This window comes from Patiria miniata, unplaced genomic scaffold, assembly GCF_015706575.1.
Source record: "Patiria miniata isolate m_02_andy unplaced genomic scaffold, ASM1570657v1 HiC_scaffold_2, whole genome shotgun sequence".
NCBI classification, from domain to species: Eukaryota; Metazoa; Echinodermata; class Asteroidea; order Valvatida; family Asterinidae; genus Patiria; species Patiria miniata.
Genome location: NW_024037058.1, coordinates 10,972,444 through 10,984,593, shown reverse-complemented (window position 1 = coordinate 10,984,593; position 12,150 = coordinate 10,972,444). Strand labels below are relative to the sequence as shown.

The 12,150-nt window shown below is 40.4% G+C and overlaps 1 protein-coding gene across 1 annotated transcript in view; it reads left to right on the top strand.

Moving 5' to 3' along the window:
- The window catches only part of LOC119726491 (E3 ubiquitin-protein ligase PDZRN3-like), a 62,357-nt gene that overhangs the window by 15,196 nt on the left and 35,011 nt on the right, over positions 1-12,150 (top strand). Inside the window, exons 2-3 of the mRNA XM_038198203.1 lie at positions 10,224-10,474; positions 11,581-11,719. Coding sequence (XP_038054131.1) covers positions 10,224-10,474; positions 11,581-11,719 — 390 coding nt within the window. The remainder of the gene's footprint in view (positions 1-10,223; positions 10,475-11,580; positions 11,720-12,150) is intronic.

The following is a 12,150-nucleotide window of genomic DNA, read 5'->3' as shown; positions in this document are numbered from 1 at the left end:
AACCTTCCTCACTCCTGCCAATTCCAACACCATAATGGTTAACTCAACACACCAATTTTTGGACTCTGATTATGGTAGTACCCATGTAAAGCATAATCAGTTTACCAGTGACTCCAACAGATTCCAACAAACCCTGGTGTTGGAGTTTGACTGGATGGGGATTGCTTTTACCTTTCATACCTTACAAAAAACTATAAGTGTACATTACCCACACACCAAATCTGAACTAATTCTGTTCTATCCATAATACACCAATGATTGGGCAGCTCATTTTTATAGGCACTTTCAGAATCCTGATCTAAGTTTTAGGAAAAGGGTGATAACATGTCAGACAGGAGGTTGTATAATTGGTGGTGATATACAAAATGGCCATAAAACAATGCCAGGTAGTTCTTATTGCTCTCAAAAAAACGACAGTGCTCAGAGAGTTTACTTGACCTTTCGATAAGAGTTCATGGAATTCGTTAAAAAGGCTTCCTCCAAATTGATTAAGTAAAAGGATCTGTGGATCATCAGGGTTGCCCGACCTGTGATAGCCGCATTGTGCCTCCCTGCATGAGGTCCATCCAAGGTGATAGTCTGGGGGAGGAAGTGATGTGGAGGTTGCCAGAATGGCTTTGACAAAGGACGCACCAGGGTGATGATGATGATAGATTGAGTCTGGCCAGGGTCTGATAAAAAAGACCGCTGTGATTAACACATTAGGCACAGGGAGCTTGAGGGGTTTATTGGGGTGGATCAAGTTGTCAGGGGCCATCAGTGGGCTCTCAGTGTGACGTGATGTTCTGGCCTTGTACCTGCTTGCCAGTCTTTGGAGTTGAACTTGGAGGGGTTTTTTTTCGCCAGCTATTCTGAATTTCTGTCATTACAATGATGTAGCTCTCTCACTTTCTGTGTTGCAGTTCCAGTGTGGTCAGGGTTTTCAAAGTCTCTTCATCAATAGTTTGAAATTTTGAAAATTGATATTTCAATAACCTTCAGGAGGCGAGCCTGTGTATCCATCAGTGGCATGGAAGGGAGCCATTTTGGTGATTCATAACCCCCCCCTTCCCTAAAGGACCCCCCAACAATCTGAGAATTATCAACAGATATTGATGGACACCTAATAATAAAGTATACACAATGAAAAAGGGTTCAACCAAAGTGAATTGCATCAGCGCCAGTATAAAATGCTGTTATTCATCATTATCACTGAGCAGTCTCCCGGGTATATGCCTTGCTATATGATCCTAGTCGTTTGCCTGTAGGGCCTTTTGTTTTTCTGGAAATAGGACTGATGACTAACTTATCCTGGTCATCTGTTGCGCCCGGCCAGAGTCACACACCATCAGTTAGTAACAAAAGCCACACAATCTGCCAGCATCATTTAATTTGGGCTAATGGTTATATTGTTGAACAAGAATGATGATGGGGGTTGTACTTTTAGCACGGAGTATTGGTCATTGATATGGATATATATATAGTGGCTTTTCATTAGCACTATTAGCATCTGTTTCATTATCATCTTGGCTATCATCAATCTAGAGGTACTTAGCCCAGGTTGCCATTTGTCCATGAGTCATTCATGCCTCAGTGCCTGCTTGAGTCATGAGATCTCAACCCATGCCCCCCTCCAGCCCCTTCTTTGTTTCATTTTATGCCTTCTAACTATCTGTTTTGAAGTAACAAGTGTCCAGAGCAGTTACACTGGTTCGCTTGAACAGAGATGAAACGACTCTCTCACAATTCACATCTGGGAACTAGGTCATAAGACAGTTCTACTTCTGTACTTCACAGGCATACAATTTTCCTCGGATCCACTGATTTCCTCGTTTATTTTCCTTCTCATGAATGCCATTACAAATTGAAAAACACTGTACAAAGTCCTGTGTAGTTTGGCGTTTCCTTGTTTTTTCCCTCAAAATTCCCAGTTGCATGCCTGACTTTATTGATGTCCAACAAGACAGTTGCCTCGTCTAAATTGCTTGGCTAGGACTGGAAATAACACACGTCTTTTAGGAAGTGGCTTCTTCCACTTTCATAGGCTAATGTGTATTTGTAAGCCATGCATGTAGTCAAATAATTTGAACATGGACTGAGATTGCCTACCGGGAGTATCAATCAGGATTGGTTTATTGTCCGGACAGCCGTACCTAGGGAATGTCGCACATGTGAATGAAGTGAAAATCACAAGGATTGTCCAACCCATTTGACACAAGTCCAGTTGCCCACAATTTCTTAATAGAGAACAACCTGTACATGACGATGTAAATAATAACTCTTCATTGAAGGGCTTAATGAGACCCAAAGGGTTCCGCGAAATGCTTGAATGGCTTTAGCATGTGAATTCAAATGAATATCACAGCCACAAGTCCTCCTAAGGTGAAGTTTTTTGGGGTTAATAATTTCTTGCCCTTTATGCAAAACATCCTTTCATTAAAAAAAAAGTTTTCAAAGTTAGAAAAAGTTACATTTGTAGCATGTGAATTTAAATGAAAAACACACTCACAAGTTGCACAGCAGTAAAGTTAATTTTTTTGCTGATCAGTTTTCCAATTTATAAAAAAAATATCCTTTGCCTTTAAAAGAAAACATCTTCAAAGTTAGCAAAACTTTGTATATACAAGGTTTCATTCCTCATGTCTTAATCACTACAAAACCCCATCCAAGATTGACAGAAACCACACGCTTTTCTTTAATGTACATTATGTTCTGCCCCCTATGTACCGGAGTTCTTGTTGTGGTTCCATAACCCATTCTCTGACCACATGTTCCGGTGGATTACTATGTCAAACAGACTGACACCTTTTAGCGCTAGCGCAAGGTCAATGTAAGGAGTGTTTGGATTTCCAGCAGACCAAGCACCAAGAGAAGAAAAGCCCTTGTTGACGTTGATTTTACCTTGTGACAAAGATGGAGCGGGGAGAGATCAAAGAGGCGCTTCTGGAAAAAACGCTGCCGCACTGCAAGAAAATCAACATGTGTTTTCTTTGCTTTTTGTCGGATGGCTTTTTCAGGAGAGTTTGTTCAGGACCAACCGACAACAAAAAAAGGCACAAAGGGCCGCTGTTGTTGTTTAACGTTACTTTTCGGGAGTCCTTTGTCGGGCGGCCGAAATGCTTTGAACAAAAGAGAAGGTTTTTTTTCGTAAGGTACACAACTTGGAGCCTGTGTGAATCATACTTGAAAAAATGCCAGTGTATTGAAGATGTCAGGAACAATTTGAGATGGCCTGGGGCCGCAAAAATGGTTGAACTGTGGGGAATAAAGGTGACGGAATTATATCATAAATTTCTGGAATGTGTTAATGGGCCAGGTAATTTGAGGTTGAGTTTCGTATTCAGTTGTACTTTTCTGCGTCTAACCACACATTTCAAATGGTCTCTGAACAATTGGCATTGACTGGAAAATTGCCAGCCACTTTACAATCAGGTTTTTATGTGACAGGTTTATGGACACTTATTCAAACTGTTGCCTTTTGTCACTAGTACGTTGAGTAAGAATACACATGGTTACAGATTTAGTAAGAATACACATGGTTACAGATTTAGAAGACTTATGGGGGAACATTCGGCATTTCGGCTTAAAATCGGAATGTTTTATCCTTCTGTGGAAACGTACATTCTGTGCCAAGTTGTCCTTTCAGTGACTGTTTTCCCACAGTTAAGAGCTTCCAGCCTACATAAAGCATGATTGACTGGCTGTGACTGTTTATGTAACTTGACATAGCTATGCTTTGACTGCAGGTGATTGATAAGCCAGCTGTGACTACCAGTTGCCTGCTTTTGTCTGTTGACTGAATTTGACTAGTCGGAGTGCTTGCTTAAAATATGATCTGGCTGTTGGTGACTAGCCTTTGTAAAAGGCATGGCAGGGGAAGTGGATGGAATTTTTGACTGACTGTTCTATTAGTAGGAGGGATACTAAATTGAGACATACAGTTTGCATTAGCAGTGGCTGCATTGTGGGGTAGTTCTTTATTGTTAAGGAATTATTAGGACCAATTTGGAACTTTTACTGTCTCCACAGCATCTTTGGTCTTCACAATAAGGTATTGCTCATTAATAGGTTTGTGGTCCCAACAACTACAGAACAGATGTTTACTTTACTGTGCAAATTACATATACATGTACTTGCTCTCTTCCATACAAAGTGTATTTACCTTTTAAATCGATCCGTTACTCGCTTTAATAGCTGCATGTGACCTGACTGCAATTTTTTTTTCAATTTTAATAGAATTAACCAAAACAACCGTCTGTTGATGACGGATATGCATGATTGAAGCGTCTGCATTCACTACCCAGACAGATGTATTGAGCTGTATTGACAATGAATTACCCAGTTTATAAATGGCCCAAAAATTAATTAGTCTTTTGCCCTGCGGGAAAACTTTGTGAAATTGGATGGATTGCAATGAAGACATGATCTCACACGATGTCACGCGGATGTATACACTCGGCGTGCTCAGATTTATGTGAAATTTAAAAAGACAAAGTAGATATAACATGACGTTTACTTTTTGTACAATAATCAACTAGAATTGTGAGTCATGATTTCTAACTTTTGACTAACACGTATGTATACATGAACATGTTTTCTCTTAAAATGAGAGAAAATTCATCATTACTACACAAACATCTATTTATTTGTTCATGGAAAATTGGAGATCATAAATCGTTAGTCATAAATCCATGGCAAAATTTGTAGGGGTTTGTTCAACATCGCAAAGACAAACACTGTGTATACATGTCTGATGTGCCATGAAATTGTTGCCCTTGATCTTTGCAAGCATTATAAATCCATTAACATGTGTATTTTACATTGTAGTATAAAATGTACTTACATGTACTTAAATTCATCAAACCATAGAGTGTTGGCCAGTTTGGGGCGGTATGAGGAGTAACAGACAGGGCATTTTGGGGCAGTACAGGGAAGGGTTAACCATTTTTAATTGCTGTAGTGAAATTATTGTATACACGTACTGTATACATGTACCTCATTTGCTTATATACAGTACTTAACCGTCCTGCTATCTGAACAGTCACAGACAGTCCAAAAATCAATCCTCTTCCCCTGCCATGCCTTTGACACAGGCTAGTCACCAACAGTCAGATCATATTTCCAGCAAGCACTATGACTTTACTCAAATTCAGTCAACAGACAAAAACAGGCAAGTGGTATGCACAGCTGGCTTATCAATCACCTACAAGCACAGCATAGCTGTATCAAGTTACATGAACAGTCGCAGCCAGTCAATCCTGTTTCATGTAGGCTGGGAGCTCTTAACTGATGAAAACAGTCATTTGATTGATTTTGACTAAAAGGACAACTTTGCACCGAATGTAGAAGATTTTGGCTGTGGTTTTTATGAGACTGAAGCACAAGGTGAATTTTTTGGGGGTTTTGGGCGTAATTCCCACCTAAAACCCAAACCTTTGCCACTGACTTTCTGGTTGGATGGAGTTGAGTATCTGCCATGCCTTCTGTCAAGTGATGTGTTACTGTCAAAGACAGGTTGATGGCTGGTAGAGTGGCCCTAGTAATCAGGCCATATTTGACAATATCGCCCAGTCAATAGATGCACTCGTATATGTCCAGTCCACGCTTTGACAACCAATCGAGGAGCGTCTGTCTCTCTTTGCCGGCAGTAAACACAGCGCCATCTCGGACTACTGAAGGGCAGACCGGATGGTTTGCTTCTCATCACATGCATCAGGGCCCGTGGTATATTATCGTTATTATTACACCGGACCGACACCATCCATTCTTGTATGCTGTTGATGCATCATCGCTTGTAAAAGAACTATTGATGGTCATAGATGCCAGGCTGGCGCTGGCTCGAAACGGCGTGCGTGTCGTAAATTGTAGCCCGAACGATTACACTGTTAATTTGCCAATCGTGATGTACGCTGGCTGCTTCGCTTCCTCATCTTCAAGACGAGGGGTTGGGGAGGGGGGGGGGGGGGGGAGGGCAGAAGCGCACATCTCAGTAATGCTTATTATATTTGCTCGGCGAAATTGCGAGGAATGGGCAATTGATATGCGTTGCCACAGATGGCCCAAAACAATCAAAACAGTTCGTTTAGATTGCAGAATGCAATCAGTCAGTAGGCCGCCTGCTTTATTAAAGGTGTGCCGTGGAGAGTATCTTGTCGATCATCGCAGCCATCAAAGTCCGCTGCATGCTCAGTAAGAAACATCACCTTTGGCCTGGATTTCAATCATTTAACTTATTGAGCATTCAGTAGGCCTATTGGGTTTTACAAACCCAATATTGAGTTTACATCACCCCGACCGTCGGCCCGACGCAAATTCCATCTTGTGAATTACTTGACCATGTGTAACTCTCATTATCAAAGGAAAAGAGCTGCTTTTTGTCAAAATCCTCTTAACTGTCAACCGTTCAACATAATTGAAATATAAAAATAACCATAAAAAAAAGAAATAGTAAAATAAGGTTTCAATTAATTTTAAAAAGAGATACAGATGTAGTACATGTATCTGGCACAGTTATTCCTTACATGTACCTTATATTGAAAAATTACTGTCCTTGCGTTTATTTTTCTTATGTTGAGAGAAAATCGCATCAACACACTACATGTACGCACTAAGCTAGAGACAGTACATCTACATGTACCAGTATATGTGGAGATGCACGTGTACTGTGTAGAAACCTAACTCACTGAATGGAGCAGGCATCTTTTTTTTCTCTCGGTTCATATTACAACCCCCAGGGCAGTCAATCAATAGCCAGATTTTCCTGTATGAAATGGTAATAACTTCCCGACCAGTGCACTCTGTGTTGGAGCCGCAGAAATACAAAAGAAGAAGTAAAAATAAGGGTTCAATGAAATTAAAAAAAAAAAAAGATTATTTATCAGAGACGGTGTGAGGTTTTTATTCATAAGAGAGTCAAGTGGTGCCTTTTAAGAGTTGAGGTCAGAGAGGGTATGCATTGAGTTACAACTTGGTCAAACGTGTTTGGGGATGCTGGCTGCTTATGCTGAAAATGATGATACTACTGCTGTTTTTGCTGTTGCTGTTTTAATAATGCTGGAACTCTTGCTTTGGTGTATGAATGAAAACATAAATTTTGAAAAGGACATCCCAAAATCAGAATCTATTTTGTATCTAAATTATAAATTTACAGTGCTGAAGTGAAAAGGAACATTTATTTTTTCTTTTCAAAATGTTTGTTACATATCCGTAAAATGATTTGTTTCTCTTTGTGGCAATTTTGGATGATTTCCATGTACCTAATTAGTAATTGGTCGGTATGCATTACCCGCAACTTTTCCAACCTGTGAATTTCTACAGCTTTTAATTTTTGCCGACCATCAAATTTCATTCCTTCTCCATTTTATTATTTTTTTTTTGTCCGTAAAGAATATTCATTTCATTTTGATTTGTGGCAGTTTTGGGAGGATATTTATATACATTGGTCAGGATGCATTCATACACAAGTGTTGCAACCTGCAGATTTCCACAGCTATTAATATTTATCGCCGGTCAAATTCATTCCATCTGAAACGTTTGGCTTTATCCTAAATATGATTCTTTCCCTTGAAGTTGAACTTGTGGCATTTTTTTTTACAAGAAATTCTTATACATTGGATGCATTTTAATTCACAACTGTTGCAACCTGCAAAACTCCACCAGCTATTAATTTTTATCACCCATCAAATATTCCCCAGGCGCACAGTGTCTGATCAAACACACGGGCAGAAATTTCGGAGAGAGAGGGAGAGATTTGGCCGCCTTTGAAGGTTGATCCATTGTAGACAAATAGCTCCAAGGAGCTTTTGACGACGCAAATCCCAGTATAAAGGCCCCCGCCGAAAAATCCCCTGCTTATCCCCACCAACAATATTTCCATTCTCTGGGAATGACGTTGGGACATTGAGGTGCCGGCCAGCTTAAAGCCAAGGCAAGGTGTGTGTGTTCCCGCACACAGTACACCAAAGGAAGCTTAATACGTCCACTGACCCAAATTGCTCGTGATGATATTTATATGACCCTCGAGGGAGGAAAAATGGCCAAGCCCTGAGGAGTGAGACAAAATCACGCTTTCTCAAAAAAACTGTTTCAATGTGTGAATAGTTGTTGCCAGACGCCCGCTTAACATGCTGTTGCAGGACATTGTTTGAAATTGCTTATTCAATTGGAAAGGGGAGATACAATTGTCTTTTGCTGCATCACTCCTGGGCAAGGTTGAACTTCAGATCCAAGTGGGTCAGTGAAATAAGGATTTATTTTTACCCCAAAACAGCAATCTCAAAGTCAGTTTCATGGACGTTACACACTCTTAATTGATCTTAAATCAAGGTAGAGTCGGACTGGACTTTTTAAAATTATCCTTTACTGTTCTCGCCACAATTAAAGTGGAAGAAATTTCACTCAAATATTTTGATATGTTAACTGAATTAGAGCGGCGCCATAAAATCAACCGATACCTAGCCACACATGGATGTGTTTTCCACGTCATGTCTAATAACCTCGTTGTTAATGTGGACCAAGGTGGAAATTAATATCTTGTAAACTTATATGGCTGTCAGTCTCCTTAGGAATAAAAAGAAATATTTAGGAAGTGCATAGTCAGAGGAGTATATACTGTGAAAATGAGCTCTTCAAGCATTTTTTCATTTCTCTGCCAATGGACTCCATGCATAAACATAGAGGGGGGTGTTTAACGAAAAGCATATGAAGGACACTAGTTTCACACAGACTAGTCATTGTTTGTATCTTCATGTACGTTTACCAGCGAGTACATGGAACAAGATGGCATCCAGTGTGGGGCTGGAAATTTGTTTGATCATTCGGTATTCCATTATACCAACTTGGACTTAATTGTATATTCAAATATTCAATTTCAAAATGCACCGGTCAAGTTATTAAAACATGCGCCATCCCAAACTGGCTGCTTATCGGGATCTGCATGTGCCTGAGCTTGTCTAAAGAGCGTATCAAAATATTGTGAAGAACAGGTAGCAGAGTGGCTGATATTTGACAGAGTTCTAAACCAAAAAAATGAGGTAATATTCCTCGAGGAAACTCGCAAATCACGCACGAAAATGACTTTCAAGTTTTAAAAAAAGTGTGGCATTTGACATACAATAAAACCATGTAACTTAAACCATCAAAATAAAACTGTGGACGTTTTTCATACAAATATCCTTAAAACAGCCCAAATTTTTTGAATATTTGAATCGAAAAAAAATGCCATTCGGATAATTTGATTGCTGATCGAATATTCAAATATTTGATGTATTCCCATAGCCCTCTATTAGAAGTCTCACCTAAGCCTTTACGTGCCATTCATCACTCTGAAAAAGAAATTGTATACAAATGGCGATGACAGTTGGTTTGTCTCCACAAGTGTCTGCACTTGTTTCCTATGACCTTCCACTTGCCCCCATTAACACATACCTCAGGACTCTGTCAGTGCTGAGAGTCCTCCCGGTTGCCAGGAGTTTTAGGGAGTGGGAAAAATTGCCTGTTAAAAATCAGCTTTCAACTGGGGACTCTCGGCCTGTTGCCAGGATGTGAAAATGCGTGTTTGTGCTGGCGTAGGAGTCCGTGGCCTTTTGGGTTTATTGGTAGTTCAACTGCTGGAGTAGAAAAGGAAATTTGATGGAAATTGCCGCTGACAGCCTTGGAAGTGAAGATGCCTCCATTATTTTGAAATTTGCATATTCGGCTGAATATTTTGCGATGGTTGAAATGTGATCAGAGGACCCTAGTGATGTGCCGTTTTAAGTGCGAAGTAGAATTTGTTTTACTTATTTTGTTTATTTGTGGTGTTTTTATATTTCCCCTTTAAATTTTCTGATTTATGGGGATAAAATGTGCGCTCTGTGTGCACATGAGGTCTCAGTTGTGAACAGAATTAAAATAAAAAATTGATAAATTGACGGCTGCTTTGGGTTGTCTGAAGTTGGTTCTGATGGAGAGAAAGCTGCAATTACCCTGCACCTTGCCTGCAGTTCCAGGACCATCCAGCATCAGTAACATTCATTTTTCGAGATGAAGAGCAGTGCTGCATACCTGTATTTTCTAAGACACTTATTGGTTCATTTGTCTTGTTAAACAAACAAATAAAGTCCACAGAAAGACATGCATGTTTTAGACTTGAACCGTATCAAGCAGGTTAATTACTCTGTCAGCAACTTTCAAAGTTTCAGACTTTTTAAAATTGTGTCAACAATATGGCTGACCTATTGTGAATTTCTCTGCTGTCTTTTCAGGTAAACGGCGTGGACCTTTCCAAGGCCACCCACGAAGAAGCCGTGGAGGCCTTCAAGAACGCCACGGAGCCCATCATCGTTCAAGTCCTGCGCCGGGCACCGCGCAGCAAAGCACCGGGCGACAAGGAAGGCGCGGCGCTGTGCAACGTGGGCACGCAGACGGAGCTGCAGAGCGAGGATCTGCTGTGGAAGGTGCTGCAGCGGTGCCCCAGCCCGCTGGACTCCAAGAATGGAGACCTGGTCATGGACGGGTAAGATCTTGCAGAGAATTTCATGGAACTGCTTGGCACAGAAATTTCACAGAGCAAAGAAGATATTTGATTTAAATAGCAAAAACTTGCGCAACATTTCATGCTGCGCAACCTTTTTATGAAATGACAATTTCACGAAAGTTTCATAGTGTGTAAGTCCACGACTTGCACAACAAATTATGGCATAACTTACACAATCATTTTAGGTGGCGTAAGTTGTGGCATAGCAACTGAAAATGACCTATTTAACCAGCAATTTGTGATTGTTATGGAGCCTGTCATTGCACAACTTATCAAGGTTGATACAAGACACTCACAGATGTGTGTTTGAAGTAAAAGAATTGCTATTCTACTCTTGACTGAGTTTTTAGAGTTGTCGCACGATTCCAAGGAAAGTCGGACCAAAATATTTTAAAAATGGCAGGCAAATTATGCCGAGTGACCCATATCATTGTGCGCCATGCGCAGTTGAAACGCCGAACTGGCTTAGTACTAGAAAATTCTGTGGTCACTGAAAGGGTTTTTTTACAGGTTGCGAAGAATGTTGCTGTGCTACCATATGTTCAAACAGTAATAAAAGATTTTTTGCTTTTTAATAGCACAAACTTTCTGTGCTTACAAATGCACAGAATGATGTCAAAGAGTACATCGGGCCTGTTAAACATAAATGTATAAATGTAAGGTTGAACTGTGCCCTTTTGTTAATGAGAGGATTTGGGACCTTTGAAGAGGTTATTAGGTCATTGTGCCAAGTTTCAGTTTAAAAAAAGAAGATGCATTCTGTTTCGTCATTAACATTTTATTGCTGGCTCTAAACTTCTCACAGCATCAGAGTGGGCAGCTCAAAGCAACTGTCTCCACTGTCTCACGGTGAGAAATGAGGCATTTTATTTCTTTCCTCCAGTGACTGATTGACACATTCCAATGCCTGTTTCTGTTAAGAGGAAGTCAGAAGGAAGATGAAAATGCAGTGAACTAGCTTTTGGCATAAGAATCCCATCAGTTGGGCAATGTGTATTAGCTAAATGGGTTTTGCAGCTTTCCGCCTGCTTTTTTCAGGTACTGATCGCATTCTTTTCCCTGCTCCCCCCGTTCTCTTCCTGCAGGCTGTGTGAGATTTCACCCCAGGAGCAGATGACTGTCATCGATGACGACCTGATGAATGACTTGGATGCCATGGACAATGTGGACATTCCCATCATAGACGAGGACGGGATGGACAAAGCATATGAACTGGAATACGAGGTTAGGAGGGCGCAGGTTTTGCATCTTGCATTTCTGAAATTAGCGTGGATACATCTCCAGCATTAGGGAAATTACAGACGATGCGCCTATGGAATCGAATGCTGCTCGGAAAAATTTTTGCTGATTGCATCATCATTTTTTGTGTGGTGATTTCGCCAGACCCACATATCGACATCTCAACATTTTGATACGAGATGCACGTTGAAGATAATGTTTCAATAACAAACAAATGTTAAATTGTGATATAATATGCAACTTTTGCCCAAGCTGCATACGTCAACATTTTGTATGAGATGCACATTGCAAATAGTGTGTCCCCCTCAAACAAAATAAATGCAAAATGGTGATATAGACTCCTAGACAGCCATCTTCAAAAGAAAATTGCAAACTGCGTATTCAATGCCATCAGGTACATGTGCGTGCAGAGTACA